Source organism: Mytilus trossulus, chromosome 4 (assembly GCF_036588685.1).
Source record: "Mytilus trossulus isolate FHL-02 chromosome 4, PNRI_Mtr1.1.1.hap1, whole genome shotgun sequence".
Classification (NCBI taxonomy): domain Eukaryota; kingdom Metazoa; phylum Mollusca; class Bivalvia; order Mytilida; family Mytilidae; genus Mytilus; species Mytilus trossulus.
In genome coordinates this window covers 25,980,972-26,004,302 of record NC_086376.1, presented here as the reverse complement: position 1 = coordinate 26,004,302, position 23,331 = coordinate 25,980,972, and the positions used below count along the sequence as shown (strand labels likewise).

The following is a 23,331-nucleotide window of genomic DNA, read 5'->3' as shown; positions in this document are numbered from 1 at the left end:
CCTTTTAAATTGAAATCTCAAGCCACTGTTTTGCATGTTTAGGTCATGTCCCAACAAAAAAATCAATAAATATGACAGTACAATGTACTCTAAGCACAAACACATAAGGTCACTGTGAAATAGACATCTAAGGAGCAAACTGTCAGTTATACCAAACCAGTCTGACTAGATCTCTAGTTTAAAACCAGTTTGACTAGATGTCTAGATTATTCTTGGAATAACAATGGTGTGGCCTATATTTTGACAATGTAAATAACATGAGGACCTGGATGGGTTTTTTTAATATCTGTATTCTTTAAAGTTTTAGGGCATTTTCTTTTAATAGCCTTGAAATAACTCATTCTGTAAAATTCTCATGAAAATTATTTTACTATTTAGTCTTTCTGTTACAAGATTATTTATCAATTATGTACTTTGATCATGATTATATTATCAGTATTGCATTACAGTTACCTATGTTAACTTTTTATTTAGCACAGTTATTCTTTATACTTTTGCAGTGCAGTAAATTATTCTCTATTCTTTATTTTGATGTTCATTTTCTCTATTCTCTATTAATTTTTGTTGCTATTACATGTATTCTCTATTCTGTAAACCCCATTCTGACCCTCATAGGTAAACTTCTTTTGTATGCATGGGATAAACTGACCTTTCAATTCTCAAGGCTAAATAAGTATTTCATAGGCTAGATACAAACTTACCTGTCAAGGTAGAATTGTAATCTGAGTGGTACCGGTGTTTTTCAAGTCACCATAAGAATATCAAAAGAAATGAAACGGTCACTGTAAGTTTTTTTTCAGTTAAAATACAAAATAGGAAAATTCAATGTAGATTCTTTCAAAAAATGCACTATTTCAGAGCTACATCCCCTGAAAAAAATATTGAAAATCAAGCAAAAATAATCTACACTTGTAAAAATATTAATGTTTATACATGTTATAAGTTAAACACTTATAGATTTGTTCTTTTAAATGAAAATTCTGATTAGTTATCTGCATTCCTGCATCAAGTTTTGATAACTTGATTAAAGATCTGGATCTTAGGTTCTCTGTTTTTTACAAGCCAAGATGGAGAAAGACACCCAGACCACCTTTATACACATTTGTATTAATGAATATAACGCTTGCTGCGATCAAAATTCAAAGGAAGATGGTTGAATTCTAGAAAAAAATGGTTAAAACTCACCACATTCTTATATGCCTGTCTCAAGTTTGGAAACTTGTCAGTAATTGTCTTTAGTTATATCTAAAATGCTTTTATTTCAATGTATTGACTAAAAACCATAATGGTATTGTTATGAAGGTTCCAGAACATTGCCAAAAAAAAGGGTAAGGAGAAACAAAAGGACAATCAAATACCTAAAGCTATGTTTTTTGTTGTTGTAGGACAGAATATTAAAACCTTTAGGTGGTTATGTAGGGTACAATAGTGAATGGAGAGAACTCGCTCAGAGTATTAGTAGGGTAAGTTGTATATATAGATTTCTATAATTCTTAGACTATTTATCTTTTCCTGAATAAGTGATGATTTTTTGTTGAGCCTTGGACTTAAGTCCAAAAAGCGAGACATAGCGATCCTACATTTCTGTCAGGGGCTTGGTGTCCACAAGTATTCACTCTGTTTAAAGTTTTTGAAATTTTTAATAACTTTCTTATACTATTTCTAATTTGTACCAAACTTGGACAGAAGCTTGTTTGTGATCATAAATTAGTATCTAGAAGCAAATTTCGTAGAAATAAAATTCCATTTTTTTAAGTATTTTACATATAAATGGACTTAGTTTTTCTGCAGTGAAAAATTACATTCACTCTGTTGTTAAAAGTGTTTGAAATTTTAATAAATTTCTTTTACTATATCTAATTTGTACCAAACTTGGACAGAAGCTTGTTTATGATCAATGATATTTTGAGGATTTTTTTTTATTTTGTACCTGTGTATCTGTAAATGGACTTAGTTTTTCTTCCTGTTAACATTACTGTACATGCAGTCTGCAGTTAAAGTTTTTAAAACATTTATTAGATTCATAAACTATCCTGAATTTTTACCAAACTTGGACAGAATCTTCTTACAATTAAACGAAAGTTTCAAGAGGAATATGTTTATTGATTTTTTTCTCATTTTTGTTGAGTCTGCCATTTACAGAGGAACCCTTACAATTTTGTTTATAATCAACATGTGGTTAAACCATTTGTGCAGTAATTACAACACTTTTTTCTTTTGTTCTATTATCAAACAGGATTCTACCAAAGCAATTAAGATATGGACAACAATCATTTTTACAAAATAACCTTTTTTAGCTCACCTGGCCCGAAGGGCCAAGTGAGCTTTTCTCATCACTTGGCGTCCGGCGTCCGGCGTCGTCCGTCGTCGTCCGTCGTCGTCGTCGTCCGGCGTGTTCGTCGTCGTCCGTCGTCGTTAACTTTTACAAAAATCTTCTCCTCTGAAACTACTGGGCCAAATCAAACCAAACTTGGCCACAATCATCATTGGGGTATCTAGTTTAAAAAATGTGTGGCGTGACCCGGTCAACCAACCAAGATGGCCGCCACGGCTAAAAATAGAACATAGGGGTAAAATGCAGTTTTTGGCTTATAACTCAAAAACCAAAGCATTTAGAGCAAATCTGACATGGGGTAAAAATGTTTATCAGGTCAAGATCTATCTGCCCTGAAATTTTCAGATGAATCAGTCAATCGGTTGTTGGGTTGCTGCCCCTGAATTGGTAATTTTGAAGAAATTTTGCTGTTTTTGGTTATTATCTTGAATATTATTATAGTTAGAGATAAACTGTAAACAGCAATAATGTTCAGCAAAGTAAGATCTACAAATAAGTCAACATGACCAAAATGGTCAGTTGACCCGTTTAGGAGTTATTGCCCTTTATAGTCAATTTTTAACCATTTTTCGTTAATTAAAGTAATCTTTTACAAAAATCTTCTCCTCTGAAACTACTTGGCCAAATTAATCCAAACTTGGCCACAATCATCTTTGGGGTATCTAGTTTAAAAAATGTGTGGCGTGACCTGGTCAACCAACCAAGATGGCCTCCACGGCTAAAAATAGAACATAGGGGTAAAATGCAGTTTTTGGCTTATAACTCAAAAACCAAAGCATTTAGAGGAAATCTGACAGGAGTAAAAATGTTTATCAGGTCAAGATCTATCTGCCCTAAAATTTTCAGATGAATCGGTCAATTGGTTGTTGGGTTGCTGCCCCTGAATTGGTAATTTTGAGGAAATTTTGCTGTTTTTGGTTATTATCTTGAATATTATTATAGATAGAGATAAACTGTAAACAGCAATAATGTTCAGCAAAGTAAGATCTACAAATAAGTCAACATGACCAAAATGTTCAGTTGACCCGTTTAGGAGTTATTGCCCTTTATAGTCAATTTTTAACCATTTTTCGTAAATTAAAGTCATCTTTTACAAAAATCTTCTCCTCTGAAACTACTTGGCCAAATTAATCCAAACTTGGCCACAATCATCTTTGGGGTATCTAGTTTAAAAAATGTGTGGCGTGACCTGGTCAACCAACCAAGTTGGCCGCCACCGCTAAAAATAGAACATAGGGGTAAAATGCAGTTTTTGGCTTATAACTCAAAAACCAAAGCATTTTGAGGAAATCTGACAGGAATAAAAATGTTTATCAGGTCAAGAACTATCTGCCCTAAAATTTTCAGATGAATCGGTCAATTGGTTGTTGGGTTGCTGCCCCTGAATTGGTAATTTTGAGGAAATTTTGCTGTTTTTGGTTATTATCTTGAATATTATTATAGATAGAGATAAATTGTAAACAGCAATAATGTTCAGCAAAGTTAGATCTACAAATAAGTCAACATGACCAAAATGGTCAGTTGACCCCTTTAGGAGTTATTGCCCTTTATAGTCAATCTTTAACCATTTTTCATAAATAAGTAATCTTTTACAAAATCTCCACTGAAACTACTTGGCCACAATCATCTTTGGGGTATCTAGTTTGAAAAATGTGTCCGATGACCTGGCCATTCAACCAAGATGGCCGCCACGGCTAAAAATAGAACATAGGGGTAAAATGCAGTTTTTTGCTTATAACTATGAAACCAAAGCATCTAGAGCAAATCTGACAAGAAAGTTAAATTGTTAATCAAGTCAATATCTATCTGCCCTGAATTTTTCAGATGAATTGGACAACTGGTTGTTGGGTTGCTGCCCTCCAATTGGTAATTTTTAAAGAAATTTTGCCGTTTTTGGTTATCTTGAATACTATTATAGATAGCGATAAACTGTAAACAGCAATAATGTTCAGCAAAGTAAGATCTACAAATAAGTCAACATGACCTAAATGGTCAATTGACCCCTTAAGGAGTTATTGCCCTTTATAGTCAATTTTTAACAATTTTCATTAATTTGGTAAATTTATGTAAATTTTTACCAAATATAGTTCTCTGTTACTAATGGGCAAAGTTCATGATAGATATAATTGTAAGAAGCAAAATCGTTCAGTAAAGTAAGAACTTCAAACACATCACCATCACCAAAATACAATTTTGTCATGAATCCATTTGTGTCCTTTGTTTAATATGCACATAGACCAAGGTGAGCGACACAGGCTCTTTAGAGCCTCTAGTTTATACATAATCTAAGTAAAAGGTATATAGATATACAATGATTTTTGTTTATTTTTCAGGATATATTTGTTCAAAACATAGATGTAAAATGGGATGATATTATAGGCTTAGATCATGCTAAAAGATTGTCTAAAGAAGCTGTTGTTTATCCTATAAAGGTAATTTTTATGGCCCTGCTGATTTAGGTTTTAGTATGTGAGTCTTCTATGATGAGTAATGGATTGAGTTTACATTGGGTTCTGACTGTTCTGTTATGCTAATTTTTTTAAGAATTACAGGCTTTGGACTTTGAAAATTTTGTAAAAATAATTTGGTTCTGCTATGCTGATTTTTGACAAAATAATGAGATTTGAACTTTGACCCCAAGGCGTAACAATGTCTCAAGCATTTTTTGCAAGGAATGTCATTCATCGTTAAAACACATCTTGTTATACTATATGATAGAATTATGCTTTTTGACACACAATTTTTTGGTACAAAATTAAATTTAAAATATGCAAAGGAATAAAAGATGAATATATCATATAGAATTAACTATGAATAAATTATAAAGAGAGTTTCCACTTTTTATTTCAGTATCCACAATTATTTAGAGGTATACTGTCTCCATGGAAAGGATTGTTATTATATGGACCGCCAGGTAATACATACTTTCTATGAAAACATACTGGTTTTAACTTTTAATATAATTGTAGATTATTGCGTTGCGTTGTGTATTTGATCGTAAGTTAACTAAGTCTAAGGCGATAAAGATATAACTACGTCTGCCATTATACGTTTCTATTCAATACAACATAAAGTATAACAATTACGCGACGTCACAAAGATTCGGCCGTACCGCAAAAAGGTACGTTAATATTAGCGCAATTCTTGACATTCTGGGGCCGCAGAAAATGATATTTAACTTAAATTTGAAATACAATATGAAAAATTCGTAAATTGTGACATAAAAAGAAATAAAATCATAGTTAAAGTCTCTCAATAGTTTTTTAACTGTTCACTGTTGTCTGAATAATTTAACACTTTCCCAAGTCTATATAATAACCGTAGTTAATTGAACAGTCTATACATCCACTAATTTCTCCGGGGCAGAAAGTTCTCCAGGGCAGAAAAGTTCATTCACTGTCATCATGTGTACTGCGTATTTCCAACGGATAGAGCTTCACAATCGGACGGTTTGTGATTCCTGTGTCGGTCTTAATAACAGCTGATCGAATGAGTCCATCCTTTCCACGAACTAAATCTTGTACAACTGCTAATTTCCACATTATTCGATTTGTGTCATTGTGTACTTGTACAATGTCACCTATTTGTATTGTTTGTTCGTTTCTTCCAGATGTACGGTGGAATTCACGGAGTGACGTCAGATATTCGTGTTTCCATCTTGAGCGAAAATGGTTTATTAGTTCATTATTTCTCTGTATATTTTTATTCAGTTTCACGTGCAAGTCTTCTGAAGTAACACTGTCAATATTCTGTTCTGATTGGTTGTCAAGTCGACGACCATATAACAGGTGCGCTGGCGTCAGCGGTTCTGGATCTTTAATATCAGTAGAAATGTGAGTTATAGGACGATTGTTTAGAGTTCCCTCGATTTCGATTACAATTGTATTCAACATTTCCGTAGTGACACATGACTTTCCTAGTATTGCTTTAATTGACTTTTTCGTGAGTCCAATTAGGCGTTCCCAAAAGCCTCCAAACCACGGTGCTCGGTTGGGTATAAATTTCCACTCAGTTCCTTGATCGGCAAGTTTTTCTTGTATTCGGTTGTCTTTGTTTGATCTTGTAATCTTTTCGGCTGCTGCCTTGAAGGTTGTTGCATTATCGGACAACATAATCCTTGGTGTAGATCTTCTAGCGACAAATCTTTTAAAAGCAAGCATGAAAGACTCCTCGGTTAAATCTGTGACTATCTCCAAGTGTATAGCTCGTGTAGCGGCGCAAGTGAATAAACAAATATATGTTTTGCTTAATTCGTTGTGTTTTCCTTTTGTATACAAAGCTCCTGTGAAATCAACGCCGGTTACTGAAATAGGATAATCGTAGTTGACTCGATCTTTAGAAAGCGGTGGCGGATCGGGTGCGCTGTAAGGCATTCCTGATATTTTAATGCATTGAACGCATTTACGAATTTGTGATTTTACGCACTGCCTTATTCTCGGTATCCAATATTTTTGTTGAATATATGCGATTGTACTGTTAAGTCCAGCATGTAAAGTCTTTGTGTGAGCATCCATTACGATTAAGGACGTAAGACTGTGGTGTGTTGGCAATAACAACGGATATTTAGTACTCTCCTTAACAGGTGCGTTTTGTATTCTCCCTGTACAACGTAGTAATCCGCTTTTGTCTGTATAAAGTTTAAGTTGTCGAACAAGTTGCACTTTTTTCTGTGAAGATGAATTCAAGCTTTCAATTTCATCCTTAAATGTTTGCTGTTGTGCTGTTACTATTAGAACTTCTAATGCTTTACATCGCTCCTCAACACTGATAAATCCGATTGTCCGTTTATCTCTTGAGTTCCGTAAATTCTGTTTAAAGCGCAAGACGTATGCTGTTACTCTAATTGCCTTTTCTAAAGAGCTGTATCGTTGTATATCTATACATGAAATTGTCTGTGTTGAAGCATTTGTACTTTCATCGTCTGTATTTTCATCACTAACAGTTACCATCGTGCTGCAATCTTCAATTTTCCTCGTCCATGTCGGCCAATTTTCACGATTTAAAATCCATTGTGGACCGTTCATCCATAAGCTGTTGTTATAAAGTTGTTTAGCGTAAATTCCGCGAGTTAAATAATCAGCTGGATTGTCATCTGTTGGACAATAATTCCATTCAGCATTCTCTGTTAATTTTCGTATTTCTTTAAGTCGATTTTCTACGAACGGTTTTAAGATTTTTGACGATTTAATCCAACTCAAAACAATCTGACTATCGCTCCACATATACACATGTTCTGTTGGTATGACTTTAAGAAGATGCGTTGCTAATCTGGCGCCGATAAGCGCGCCCATAAGTTCTAAACGTGGTAATGAAATCGGTTTAACGGGTACTACTCTGTTTTTAGCCATGACGAGGATCGATGAATTTGCTGTAACTAAGTAAGCACAAGCTCCGTATGCTAACTGACTGGCGTCTGTGAAAATATGTAGTGACGTTTTCTCGTTTATAACTCCTTCCGTTAACATTCGTGGAAATACTATTTTGGTAGCCTCCTCGATATCTAAAGCTATTACCTGCCATTTACTTCTCAGTTCGTCGGACAAACATTCATCCCAATCCAACTTTGCCTTCCATAAAGTCTGCATAAACAGCTTAGCTTTCACCGTAATTGGCGTGATTAATCCAAGGGGGTCGAAAATTCTAGACGATATGCGCAAAACCTCACGTTTTGTTATCATTTTGTCCTTTTCCATAAATTCAATCTGTTGAAATTTCAAATCGTCGGATTCCCTATCCCATCTCATGCCTAAAATTTTAACTATGTCGTCATTGTCGCCAATCTTGTCTCGTCCTGCGACGTTCTGTAATTCTGTACTATTAGAGTTCCAAGACCGTAAGTTGAATCCTGCTTCTGACAATAATTTTCTTGACTCAGTGTAGAATTTCAAAAGTGATTGTTCATCTGTAAAACTGGTCAGAACGTTATCCACGTATAAATTTCTCTGTAACTCTGTTGATGTAGTTGACGGATTGTCTCTAAAATGTTTCATTAGCGTGGCGCTTAACATGAATGGCGAGCAGGTGGCGCCGAAAAGTACAACTTTAAACCGGTAAGTAATCAAACGGCTTTCTGTGTCCATGGGATTTTCTAACCAATAAAATCTTGTGACATCTCTGTCATCAACATCTAATTCAATATGCAAAAATGCCTTTTCAATATCTGCTGTAACTGCATATTTGTACATTCTAAAGCGTACTAATATCTCCGTCAAATCAGTCATAATTGGTGGATATGTTGCTAGGCAATCGTTAAGACAAGGGCTATTGTCGTTCGCTCTACAGCTACAGTTATATACTATGCGTATCGGGGTGGTGACTGAATCCTTTTTTACGGGATGATGCGGAATGTAATGAACCTTGTTTGTGCATGTACTTTCATCCCATACCTTTTCAATGAATCCTCTTTGTTCTTGGTCTGTAATTATCTCACCATACTTTCGGAACATCTCGGGATCCTTCTTCAGTCGACGAATAACGCTTTCCGTTCTGCGTTTTGCGATGTCTTCATTTGTCGGTAGTTCTGGCGCATTCTCCCTCCATGGTAATTTCGCAATATACTTATCATTTTTCATCCCCAAGGGTGACTGGGGTATAGAAATATGGTCACTTGGTCTTCTCCCGACCGGCAGTAAAACGCTTGCCGAAGTGGGGCGTCCGTTTGGCTGTGCGGGATGTATCAAGTTCGCAGTCACGTCCGGTCAGAAGGGGGACGTTAAATCCGATGCCTCGTGTAAAGAGAGTGCCACACTCTTTGCACGTTAAGAACCCTTGCAACAACTCTTTGAGGGGTCCGTAGGTGGCCTGTTGCAAGGCAAAATTTCTGTCTCTATCCAATATACCCTCATTTTCCAGTGGCAGTCCAAATTTCTCCGACTATAATCCTCTATTATAACAACCTACCTATTGTATTTATTGTTAACTTGTTCTCGTCCTGAATATGCATGAAATATTTGCCACTGGACGTTAAGCAACCAACAATCAATCAATCAATCTTATCATTTTTCTTCGTAATAGAGGTTTGTAAGTAATTTTCAATTGATTCAGCTAGGTCTGGATCATTTTGTTCTTTAGCGTCAATTCCCAATGATTCCAGCTTCCAAAATTTTTCAAGATCGCACTCTTCTTGTTTGTGACATACTAGTATATTCATCATTGAGAAAGATGCATTACTGGTTCGTGTAGGGACAGGACCGGAAAGTAAATATCCAATTTTTGAGCTAACTGCGGTTGGACCGTTTCCACGCACTATTTTGTCTTGAACTATGTCCCAGTAGAAATCCCCTCCAATTAATAAGGATATTTCAAATTGCTCTCCTTCCATGACTGGGTGTGCTAATTGTAAACCACGTAAATATGAAAACTTCTGCGTTATTCCTATGTTGTGAGTTTGAAGTGGTGAAGCAATGGTTGGTACAATTAAAACTTTAATAGGAATTAATTCTCCTTCGGTAGACTTAAGATTAATTGTTGTTTTGTCAAGATTTCTCACCTTTTTTGTAGTACTTCCAAATGTAGCTATACTTAATGTTTCAGAACCTTCTTTTTTAATGTCCAATTTAGCTGCTAGTTCTTCCGTTATAAATGAGCGCTGAGCTCCCTCGTCAAAGAGTATTCTTGCATCTATACATGTATTCTTGTGAACGACTGGACTGAATGCAGTTTTCAGTAAAACAGTGGACCTTTCTTCGCTAGCGGTATACAACATAGAAGTTTCTGTGTCTACTTTATTTTGCGATTGTTCAGTTTCAATATGATGTTTATTTGAGTACGAGTTCTGTTTACATAATGAAGAGTGATGCTTCCGGTGGCAACACTTACACGTATTCTTTGATTTGCAATCGGCTATTTTATGCTTACCCAAACAATTGAAGCATAATCTCTTTTCTTTTATAATGGCTACTCTTTTATCGTGATCTATGACATTTTTACATTCGTTTGGCCAGTGGTTTCCGTCACAATATGTGCATTGTTTCTTCCGATTCGAGTTTAATGATTTGTCTGTTGTGTTTACCGGACGGGTTTTATCTGTAGTTACTCGTTTAACGCCTGTTACGAAATTTGCGCTAGGGGTTGCGGTTGAATACGTCTGGGTATAATCTCCGTATCCGGACTCTTGAATAGAAATCTCTTCACTTATCGCGTTTCTAAGCGATTGAATATTCCAACTGTCGCTCCCGTTTTCTCGTGTTATATTTTTTCGTACGTCATGCGGTATCTTCCCGAGAATTACTGGTATCAATAGCGATCCGTACATTTCCTGACATTGTCCAAGAGACTCTAGACCCCGTATGTAAGCTTCTGATTTGTCATGAAATGTTCTCAAACTTTCTAATGTATCATGTGGTGCGGGTATATCAAGTAGTGCTCTCATATATGCATTAATGATTTTATGCGGTTGTCCATAGCGGTTTGTCAATAATTCAATTGCTTTGTGATAGTTTGGATTTGTCATGGTCAATCCTGAAATTACGTTTGCAGCTTCAAATTGAAGCAATGAGTTCAAGTACGAAAATTTCTGAATGTCAGTTAATGTGTGATTGTGATGAATCGTGGTCTCGTATGAATCCCAGAAATATTGCCATTGTAGAATGTCTCCATTAAAATTGGGAAGAGATAGCTTTGGTAGGCGATGGTTATTACTTGAGGTCGAACTTGACTGAGATAATGGCTGACTTGTGTGAGCAAAGGGGTTTGTGTACGGAACAAACTCTGGTGCGTTTGAATCTAGTATAGAAGATGTTGCGTTTGTTACGGGCTTTAAGAACTTCTTAAATTTTCGAATTTTACCCTCTAAATCTAAATAATACTCATCTGTTTCAAGAATTTCATTTGTAATATCTTCTGAATCTACTGCATTTAATATCTGTTCGTCTATTGAGGCTAACGTCTTCTTTTTCTTCTCAATTGCTTCGAGCAATGTTGATACTTCCTCCGTGTCTATTTGTGAATCTCCGATGGCTTCCTCCAGTTTTTTGAAAACTTTTGTTACTGCTGCTTTGTTCCCTGCTCTCAAGGATTTTAATAGGCTGATGTCCATTCTCTCCGTTTGAAGTCACGGCACCAATGTAGATTATTGCGTTGCGTTGTGTATTTGTTCGTAAGTTAACTAAGTCTAAGGCGATAAAGATATAATTACGTCTGCCATTATACGTTTCTATTCAATACAACATAAAGTATAACAATTACGCGACGTCACAAAGATTCGGCCGTACCGCAAAAAGGTACGTTAATATTAGCGCAATTCTTGACAATAATAAAGTACTTTCTAAAGGGACAGAAATAAATACATGTGAGAAGTATCTCATGCATGAATTATACTCAAAATTCAAGACGATTAAAAAAAGTGAAGCGGGTAATATTTTAGGTTATAGTGAATTGCTCTAAGAGAAAACAAAAAATTTAAGTTCATTAGAACACATTCATTCTGTGTCCGAAACCTATGCTGTGTCAACTATTTAATCACAATCCAAATTTAGAGCTGAATCCAGCTTGAATGTTGTGTCCATACTTGCCCCAACCGTTCAGGGTTCAAGCTCTGCGGTCGTATAAAGCTACGCCCTGCGGAGCATCTGGTTTTTAAGTCTTACAAATTCAATATTATTCAACTTTTGAATATTTTATGCCTTTTGGAAATTGATTTGGTGTTAAAATACCCCCCCTCCCCCCAAAAAAAACATAACAAAAAACCCACTAACTTGAATGTAAAAGGAGAAAACCTAGATGATACTGATTAAAATGGCAGACTTTAAAAGTTATGAGCCCAGATAGCTTTGATTGGTACTCAAAAGATCCAATAGGTCTATGCCACTTTGAAATCTGTTGTGCAGCTAAAAAGGGTTATTATGTTGCTCAAGTTCATGCAGTTCCTAAAAAAATGTCATTGACCTGAATTTCCTGTAGCTTTTTTCAGTAAAATAGATTGATTTAGATTGATGCACATCAGATGAGACTTTATCTATGACCTGCTGAATACAAACTTTATTTATTATTACATCATTATTCTATCCCTACTCAGTCATTCTTAGATTTTGAGATGTCACTATATTGTTTGATTTTATGCAACCTTGGAAAAAACCACTGATAATATTACTAAGCATGTTCCTTCCCAGATCTGTGTCCAGCTGAGTGTATTGTCAAATACAGTAATGGATAACGTTTTCTGTTACAGGAACAGGAAAAACACTTTTAGCAAAAGCCATAGCAACAGAATGCCATACCACTTTCTTTAATATATCAGCTACAAGTATAGTTAGTAAATGGAGGGGTGACTCTGAAAAATTAGTCAGGGTAAGTTCTAAATACAATTTCTTTAATATATCAGCTACAAGTATAGTTAGTAAATGGAGGGGTGACTCTGAAAAATTAGTCAGGGTAAGTTCTAAATATTACCAAGTAAATAGTTTCTACTAACAATGAATTGCTGCAGAACAGCTGGCCCGAGAACACAGTTATTTCGTAGTGCATTTCTTTTAGACAATAAATTCAAATTTAAAAAATCGCACCTGCTCTTTCTCAAAAAGGTTTTTACAGTGTAGTGTACTGCCAGTGAGACAAATAATATCAAAATTATAGAAACTTCTACCAGCTCTAACTCAAAATATTGACAATTCTGTGTTAAGGGGGTGTAAAAGTCAGTTTGACAGCTTCAGACGTGATAAAATTTGACCTTTTAGAACTGGACCAATTCACTACTTAACATAAAGATTCAGCACCCAAATTTTTTTGACATGTAATAACATCCCCCTACTTAATATTTCATGCATTTAATATCAAGAAATAAATTGGGAAAGTGTATCAAGTAAAACATGCAAGTTATACACTGTTTACACTAGGGACTATATTCGTAGACAACGAAAACCAAAGGACGATAACTGTGTCCTTGGACCAGCTGCAGAGCCTTTGGATAGTCAGGTTAGTTAATCAGGAACACCACTGACAAAATGTTTTAATGGAAACATTGTACCATATAATTATAAGTATTTTGGAAAAAAACAGGATGTGCATGAAATATGGAAAAAAGAAGATTTGGGGTATATATGTCAATAAGACAGTATCAGAGCAACAATACAAACCTAAACAAATCGGTGTACAACATTATTTACCGTAACAACAAACGTCTCATATTTGAATAACATTATCACTACCAGTCAAATATAGTTGTGGATAAAATTACAAGGGACTGCAAAGTTCTTCCAAAAATCTGCCATAAACACAAAATTGTTTAAAAAGAGATCTATTTTTGTGTGGCATTGATTTCAATGGTAAAAATATCATCGTGAAAGACTGATTTTATTGTTAACTTTACACAGGTGCTATTTGAGATGGCACGATTTTATGCTCCATCTACAATCTTTATTGATGAGTTGGAGGCCATTATGAGTCAAAGAGGATCTCAAGGGGGTACGAGGTAAGATAGTATTAAATGAAATGTTAATTATGAAAAATTTTAGATCATTGTAAAGACTTCCTTTTCAGGTCACCTGGCCCAAAGGGCCAAGTGAGCTTTTCTCATCATTTTGCGTCTGTCTTCGTCGTCGTCTGTCGTCGTTAACTTTTACAAAAATCTTCTCCTCTGAAACTACTCGACCAAGTTAAACCAAACTTGGCCAGATCATCATTGGGGTATCTAGTTTGGTGACCCGTCCAACCAACCAAGATGGCCACCATGGCTAAAAATAGAACATAGGGGTAAAATGCAGTTTTTGGGTTATATCTCAAAAACCAAAGCATCTAGAGCAAATCTGGCATGGGGTAAAATTGTGAATCAGTTCAAGATCTATTTGCCCTTAAATTTTCAGATGATTTGGACAACCCGTTGTTAGGTTGCTGTCCCTGAAATGATAATTTCAAGGAAATTTTACCGTTTTTGGTTATTATCTTGAATATTATTATAAATAGAGAGAAACTGTGTACAGCAGTAATGTACAGCAAAGTATGACCTAAAAATAAGTCAACACAACCAAATTGGTCAATTGACCCCCTAAGGAGTTATTGCCCTTCATAGTTAATTTTTAACAATTTTCATAAAATTTGTAAATTTTTACTAACTTTTTGCACTGACACTGTAACTACTGGGCCAAGTTTATAATAGATAGAGAAAATTGTAAGCAGCAAGAATGTTCATTAAAGTGAGCCTTTAGTTGAATTAGTTTTAAAAAAATAAAAATGAAAAAAAATTTGATACTGTGAATTCATAAATTATTGAGGTGTTTTTATTATTGCAAAAAATGAGACAGGGTTATATCGCAATAATTCAAACTTGCTTTTTGAAATTTTTTAAATGAATTAAACAGGATTTTTCTCCTATGACAAAATGAGTGTAAAATGATAAAATCACAATAATAAATGAAGGCAATAATTTCTGAATTTACAGTTTTATAGGAAATCAACATATTTTGTATATGTTTCTTAGTCTAGTTGGTAATAGCCTATCTATATGTATTTCAGTGAACATGAGGGCAGCAGGAGAATGAAAACAGAATTATTAGTACAGATGGATGGTTTGGCCAAAACAGATGATCTTGTTTTCTTATTGGCTGCTTCTAATTTACCATGGTAACCACCTAATGTATAAGTAGATCTTACAGATTTCTGCATAAGCTATGCTAATTTATCTCTAAGATACTTCAAAATAGAATTAGTTTACATTTTATGACATGATCATATTATTGACTCTTTGTATGTATGGCATGTAGTTTCAACAGTTCTGAGAAAATATAACAGAAAAAATGGTGCAGTATTACTCCCAAAATAAAACCTAGAAGACTACTGATAGAAGCTGTGTCACATGGAACTCTTGATTAATTTCAATAGGACAATACTAAAACAGAACAAAAATTTAAAAAAAAACAATACCAAGAACAAGTTTTTTCCAGAAATCTCACAGGAAAACTTTTCAGTATAACTTAAGATTAAAGTTGAATGTCAGATTTTTTAGAGAAGAGACCACATTAAACAATCAATCATTCAACAACATACAACATTGAACATTAAACATAAATGGTATTCCCTTTTCTAAAATATGGAATAGGTGGAAAATCTTATGATCTAATAAAATCTTTATTTCAGGGAGTTAGATCAAGCCATGCTTAGAAGATTGGAAAAGAGAATAATAGTAGATTTACCGACACTAGAAGCCAGAAAAGCTATGTTTAAATTTCACCTTCCATCAGTAGTTATGCCTAAGGAAGGAGGATTAGAACTGTTATCTAATGTAGACTATGATGTATTGGCAGCGGTATGCATTTACACTCTATGTTTGTATTCATTGTCCAGTCGAATAAAAATCTACATAAAGAGGTCAAAATTCATTAACTAACTGAGGTTCAACTGTTCAATTCAAAATATTTTTAAAATTCATAGCAGTTTCAAAAGCAGTCACATGTAAGCATTATATATATATTATCTGCACATATATTAACATGTAAGCATTATAAATATATTATCTGCATACATTACTATTTGATCTTTACAGAGAACTGAGTATTACTCTGGTTCAGATTTAAAGTTAGTATGTAAAGAAGCTGCCATGAGACCCGTCAGAAAAATATTTGATGCACTAGAGAAAAATGAACCAGGTAATTTTATTGTTTTCAGTGCAGATATATTATTTTGTCAAAACTTAATACCATGCATAAAAAACATAAAAAAACATAAATAAAGTAGATGTATAAGTCAAAGAAATATCAACACCAACCAAAAATTAAATAACTGTGGGTAAACATACTGTCTGCAATAGTAGAAAATAAAATTGAGAATGGAAATCGGGAATATGTCAAAGAGACAACAACCCGACCAAAGAGCAGACAACAACCGAAGGCCACATATGGGTCTTCAACACAGCTAGAGTTCCTGCATATGGAGGTTGTTCTCACCTGGCCCCTAAATACAATTGTGTACTAGTTGAGTGAAAATGGATGTCACTCTTAAACTCTGAAACATATAAATGAAGTAAAATATAAAATCATACAAGGCTATGTATAAAGTATGCTATATTTCAGTGATATAATATTCTTGATTAATATAACAGGGGCTGTCTTTGGACAGAAGCAAAAATGCAGCAGAGTTAAAAAAATATTTTGATACAATATGTCTTTATCTAATAGATAGTTAAGATAAATAAAAACCATTGACATGACTAAATATAGCTTTTTACCTGGTACCTGACTTGGGATAAGGACATTAACCTAGCTGTTGGGCGTTTGAGCGGATTATTGATCACTTTACCCTACCCCATTTTATCCCAATTAGTGGAAATAGCAAAAAGTGCACTGAAAAATGATCATGACATAAAAAATTAATTCAGCTAAATCAATAAATCACAGGTACAAATTTAAGTGATGAAACATGATAAATTAGAAGAAGCGCTTACCGAAAAAGTGCATGAATTTGGAAAAAAAAAATGTATAGTTATACTGAGGTTACACATTATTCTGTTTTCCAGTGTATTATTTCCTTTTACACCAAATTCATGTGATAAAACCATTTCATTTTCTTAATTTCGCCTGTGAGAAATGCCAGACGGATTCAGAGAAATAACTCATTTGATATGCCTTTTTCAACATCCAAACTGAAACAACTCTCCAATTAATTAAACTGAAAACTGACCATGTTCTTATCAGTGCAAACACATTTTCATATATATATAGATGTGTACATACCCGGGTAGGTTTATACATGAACATTTAGATAGGTGTATACACTTGATTATATATGCATTGATAATAGTGTAAACTTGTGCATTTAGATTGATGCTACATTTATTTGCAGGAATTGAATATAATCGTCTAGGTATTTAAGTTAAAATCTGTTCTTGTGTTTTGCTGTATTTTACAAATGGGTATAGAAACTTTCACTGAAAAATTTAATTTATTACTTAAAGTGGAATTAAGTTAATTTGAATCTTATATAATTACTAGAAACACAGGAACATTTGAGAGTTTATTTTTACCAGATTTGTAAATAACCATAGTGTTTCTGCTATAAAACAATTAACGTGATTTAATATGCTTATTTCCTGCTTTTCTTCACAAATTGCATAAACAATACATAGTGGTAAAAAATTCTCTTTTTTAAAAAAGAATAATTTGTTGCTTTTCTCACATGATTTTTTGTTGAAAATCACAAGTATTGGGACTAAAAATAACTTTTCTATGTTGATAGTGTTAATTTTACATTAAAAATTATTGACATGTGGTAAATTAAAAAAAAATCATGCTTGCATAAAATAAATGGAAATGAAATTTTTTCATAAAATTTGTTCAATGGAAATTATGATATTTCTTAAAAGTATCTTTGGACATTATAAAATGTCAAAATCTCAAATGAACCATTTTTGTATTGGAGATTGTTAATGTAATAATAATAAATTGCACAGATAATGATGATAAAGATAAAAATAATATACATTATTTCAATTATTTAAAAACCTAGTATTAGATAAACAATGGTGTATGGTATAAGAATGAAACTTACTTGAAAATTATTAAAAATTGTTCTTTTTTTGGTTGAAAAACTGGGATTTTCATTAAAAAAAAAAGGCATTTTAAATGCTGCACTTCACTTGAGGGCTGTTTTAGAAATGAATGTTTGGAAGTTGGAAGGCACTCGTTATCTTACCCTCAATAACATGTTAATTGATTATTTCCTATGACTGCTTAGGCCATCACATATTAATAGAAGTGCCTTCAAACCTCAATATCCAACTTATTCTGGAACAGCCCATATGATGAATAATATTTTCCTGCAATATTCTGATTATATGTAATTTTATCTTTTAACAGGAGAGTTACATCTGCGTTTAGACACTATAACAACTACAGATGTTTTAAAAGCTATTGAACGAACTAGACCATCTGCTAGTATAAATAAAGAGAAATACACACAATGGCAAAAAGACTACGAATCAATATAGTTATGGAGTATCATTCTCAAGAGAAATACATTCTGCGATAAAACACCATGGCATGTGTAAATGATAGAGATTCAGTCAAAGTGCACCTCTGTTGAACCAAACATCAGTATTCACCGATTGAATGTCAGATGATTGTGTGTCAAATGTGTGAGACAGAAAATAAATCAGACTGTGTCTGAATGGAAAGCCTGGATGCTATTTATTACATATATCACATTGGTATGATTTCACCTGTACATTTAAGTTCAGATATTTATTGAGGATTTAAGAATGTTTTTTTCTATGTAAACCATATGTTAAGTTTTTGTCATAGAAATGTTATGGTGAATTCATCTCCCAAGGAGAATACATGTCAATTTTAAAAAAGATCTGTACTTTTATATATATTATATAACAGGTGTGTTTCATGAAATGACTATTTTGTAGGGACCAAACTTATTGCAAATGTTAAATTACTAAGCACATTTTCCTAGGATGCTTTATTATAATTGAATGTGTTATATTATAAAAGTCAATTTTATTTTTTCGTTGCCTAAAAACTTTGTAAGGTCTTTATTAATGTCATGAAGGAGAAAAATAATGATAAACAGAAGAAATCTTGTTTTCCATAGTTTTATATTTAGAATATAAAATACAGAAGTATTGCATATGAAATTCTACTTAAAACATAATACATTAAATTACTGGTCAAGATTATTAAGACACAATCCTTAAATAAAACGAAAGCTGATAAGCTACATCTATTGACAAGCTGATTGGTTCATATGAAACGCAATGCAAATATAAAGTGCTGCTATAATTCCCTTGATAGGGTCAAGTGTGATACTGCTGTTCAAATTCCCAATTTTTATTCTTGTTAGTAGACACATGGTAATGATTATTGTACTTTTTACAGAAATGAAGAAATTCATTCATTCTTCGAGAGCCTGGCATTTGTATCACTCACAATTCCCATTTTTCATAAAGAAAAACTTTTGCATCAAATCATACTTAATTTATTTTTTAAATCATACATGTTATAGTCTTCATTAAATTGACCTTTCACTGGTTAGGGCTGTTTTGGCATTCTACATTTATTCTCAGCATTCTATTAAAAACACTAGTAAGAAATGTTATATATTTTGTGTTTATCAAACAGCAATATGAAAATAACAGAAACTTCAATTTTTAGAAGTCAACAAAGAATGCCTTGTGAAGATGTAGCTGAATCGTGTATTCTGTTTAGAATTACCTTCATTTTTTTTTCAAGTATAATCTGTTGGTTACATTCAATACTTCATTGAAATACTGGTGTGTTTTGTTGATACGTAAATATTTCTTCTCTGACACTCTTTCCAAATAACACCATTATTTTTTTTTAAAGGTACATATTCTAATTAAAACATGAACTTACAAATACTACCATTTGTAAACTGAAAATGTTTTGTAGCATTTCGTCCAAGGCACCTACTCCGTTCAAAACATGAACTTTATAATACAAATACTACCATTTTTTTTTTTTGATTGAAACTGTTTTGTAGCATTCCGTCCAAATACATATTACTGTCTGTGATATTTTTGTTGATAATTTATTAATTTTAATTATTGTTTTTATAGTATTTATGGTTGTTTCATATATTTTGTACAAGACACTAAGAGGCTATGCACTTGTATCGTTTACAGTTATTTAAGGAAAGTACTTGTCAAAGGATTATCTCCCTTATTTTTACAGCTGGTTTTTTGGGTAGGAATCGTCAACTGATCTCTACTGTACATGTCCATTCTAACATTGATAAAATATTCCAGTTTTGGCATGACATTCAGGATTTTAAACAGTTGTCAAATGCTTTAAATGTCGTTGCAAAATATAGGTAAAACAAATTAATAAGAAGTTACATTTAATATTGTTCATTATATGAATAGAAATTCATCTGTAACAGAACTATTTTTTTATCTGTTAAAAAATATTTAAGATATGTTCACCCCATCAAATCACCAATTATAGAAGTAAAAGTTAATGTGCTTGTAGCATCAAATGAGTGCAATGTAGTTATTTATAATTATATGTAAATAAATCAATCAGTATTAAAGTGTTGTGTAGTGAACAGTGTGTAATAGAATAGTCCTGCTTCAGTATTTCTAAGTGCTGCAACTATGATATTATTGTGTTACTAGATTTTTCTAATGTTTTAAGGTTGATTTATATTAAGGAATATATTCATGTGTTTATTTAAGGGGAAAGAACAATTCCTTTTAATTGTTTTTAATCAAATTAAAAGATACCTTTGAACCAATTGGACACCAGTATTTGTTCTTGCTAATAAAAATGGCTAATTTAAAGATTTCTTATATGTACCCACTGGTCCTTGTTAATAGAAAAATGATATTGATACAAAAATATTAAATCTAGTCAGAGCAATTTTATCTGTATAAAATAAAGAACACTTAAAGTTGTTGTTGTGTGCACTGAAATAAATGTAATTGTTTTATACAGTGAGATAGGATGTCTTCAGGTTTGAACTTTCTTTCCTGTTTGTCAAAATGAGTGGTCAGTTTCAGTTTACATGTTATCTTTTTACAAGTCAGTTGGCAAAACTCTTATTATAAAATTGCAAATTTTAAGCAGGAGAAAGAAAGAAATCTAGTCGCCACTGATTTAGATGGGTTTTTTTTAAAGTAAAGATAAATTTATTGCATCCATAGCTAAATGTTGTTCCTAGGAAAGTACTCCCTTGTAAATTTACCAATTACCTTTTGTGAGTAATTGTAAACAAGTTTTTTCTTGTCATTCTTCATTTAATAAAAATACACTCCTGGTAAAAAAAAAAGACTTGTTCAAGCAACCACTGCTTTTAATCTGTTTTAATAATTAAATAATGGAATAGATATGCACATGCAACAGCAAATGTTAGATATAACACATGCATAGTAGAATTTTTGGAGTCATTTTTTTTAAAGAGGTTAACAATATATATTTTGAAGACATATGTCACTTGTTTCCAATCTAGATTTCATGACTTAATGACTGTGAAATCTAATATTCAACCATTATAAATAATAACACAGACAAACACACTTACATGTGAACAGTTGACCACAATCTCATATTTTGAAAACAGCTTAAAAAGTTCATTTCACATGCAGATTTGTTTTACCAAATATGTTTGATACAAAGTCCCCATGGTCAATATTAATTTGTAAAACTTGACCAACAATTTTGCATACAACTAAAAGAACACTGGTTAGGGTTAATGGGGTGAATTGTTATACACAAATTTATATATTTATTTTTACTATATAAAATTTGAAAACTTTGTTTATGAATTTATTTATTGATTGCCTTAGAATGAGTTCAATAAACAAGAAAACAACCTATAGTATGTTTAACATGGGTTTCCTCTCTCAGAGCAGGTGGTCAGCAGATTAACTGAGTCACCTTGCACTACAGTTTAAGGAAACATGACTATGGTCAAGTCCTGCATTTGATCAATTAAATCAAGAAAGCATCAATCAATATTCTATACAAGGAAAAATGATATTTTATTATTAGATGCATGATATTGAAGGAACAAATGAACATTTGATAAAAAAAACAAAAAAACTTAGTAATTACAAGTACATGTAATAAAATGTGTGAAAAGAATTCCATCATTCTGCACAAAATCATTAGACCAGAACAGAATTCAAACTTAATCTGTAACTTTTCATGATGAATAGTTATCAAAGGTACCAGGATTATAATTTAGTACGCCAGACACGCATTTTGTCTACATTAGACTCATCAGTGACGCTGATTTCAAAATATTTAAAAGCCAAACAAGTACAAAGTTGAAGAGCATTGAGGATCCAAAATTCCAAAAAGTTGTGCCAAATACGGCTAAGGTAATCTATGCCTAGGATAAAAACGCATGAAACGTATCACTAAATCATATACCTTGAAGCATAACAACAGACAGACGGATGGAGTGCAAACTTGTAAGTACCCATTGAATTTGTCAGTAGAGGACTAAAAAAAACTTATAGGTTGACAGAAAAGATTTAAATAATATCCATTCAGAAAAAGTGAATAAAAATAAAACTACACAGCAGAAACAATCCGCAAGACAATATCTCCAAATAAATTAATTGGCTAAAATAAGCTTGATGATGCAGATATGGAATTAAATAAATTTACTTAAGTCAAAGTTTCTGATGGTAGCCAAGGTAATAGCAGTTCAAATTTTAGACAACAGAAAACATGGATAATAAGTTTGGTTAAACATGAATAATATTATTAAGAGTTATCTGGTTATGGGAGTTGTCCCCTGGATAGCATTTTGTTCAGTGGATAGCTGGGCAATCCTTAACCAGTTTGTAAACAACACAATTTAACCACTGGATAAACATTTGAGTCATTTGTCGAGCCTGCAACTTTTGTCGCAGAAAGCTCGACATAGGGATAGGCGGCAGCGTTAGCTAACTTCAAATGGTTCAATGACTACTTGAAAAAAAGATAAGATTTTTTGTAATGTAAAATTCTCTCTAATTATAAGTAATAGGATAACTATATTTGGTATGTGCATACCTTGCAAGGTTCTCATGCCCTTCAGACAGTTTTCATTTGGCCTCCACCATATTTCATGGATCAGTGAACAATGTTAAGTTTTGGTGGTAAAGTCCATATCTCAGATACTATAGGTGATAAGTCTTGTATATGAGGTGTATGGAAGGACTGTAAGGTGTACATGTCCAACTGACAGGTGTCATCTGACCTTGACCTCATTTTCATGGTTCAGTGGTTATAGTGAAGTTTTTGTGTTTTGGTCTGTTTTACTTATACTGTATGTAATAGGTCTATTATATTTGGTGTATGGAATGATTGTAAGGTGTACTTGTCTAGCTAGCTGACAGGTGTCATCTGACCTTGACCTCATTTTCATGGTTCAGTGGTCTGTTAAGATTTTGTGTTTTGGTCTGTTTTTCTTAAACTTTAAGCAATAGGTCAACTATATTTGTTGTATGTAAGAATTGTTAGCTGTACATGTCTGCCTGACATGGTTCAACTGACCTTGACAGCATTTTCATGGTTCACTGTTCAATGTTTAGTTTTCTTGGTTAATGTTAA

General features: G+C 33.1%; 1 protein-coding gene across 3 annotated transcripts in view; it reads left to right on the top strand.

Annotated features, from left to right (window-relative positions):
- Positions 1–21,542, top strand: part of LOC134714957 (katanin p60 ATPase-containing subunit A-like 2) — a 40,273-nt gene extending 18,731 nt beyond the window's left edge. For all 3 annotated transcript variants that reach the window (XM_063576699.1, XM_063576698.1, XM_063576700.1), the window contains 9 exons: positions 1,386–1,463; positions 4,669–4,767; positions 5,186–5,249; positions 12,504–12,622; positions 13,645–13,742; positions 14,783–14,890; positions 15,404–15,572; positions 15,810–15,912; positions 18,118–21,542. In XM_063576699.1, coding sequence (XP_063432769.1) covers positions 1,386–1,463; positions 4,669–4,767; positions 5,186–5,249; positions 12,504–12,622; positions 13,645–13,742; positions 14,783–14,890; positions 15,404–15,572; positions 15,810–15,912; positions 18,118–18,248 — 969 coding nt within the window. In that variant the 3' untranslated portion in view covers positions 18,249–21,542. The remainder of the gene's footprint in view (positions 1–1,385; positions 1,464–4,668; positions 4,768–5,185; positions 5,250–12,503; positions 12,623–13,644; positions 13,743–14,782; positions 14,891–15,403; positions 15,573–15,809; positions 15,913–18,117) is intronic.
- The last annotated feature ends 1,789 nt before the right edge of the window (positions 21,543–23,331 follow it).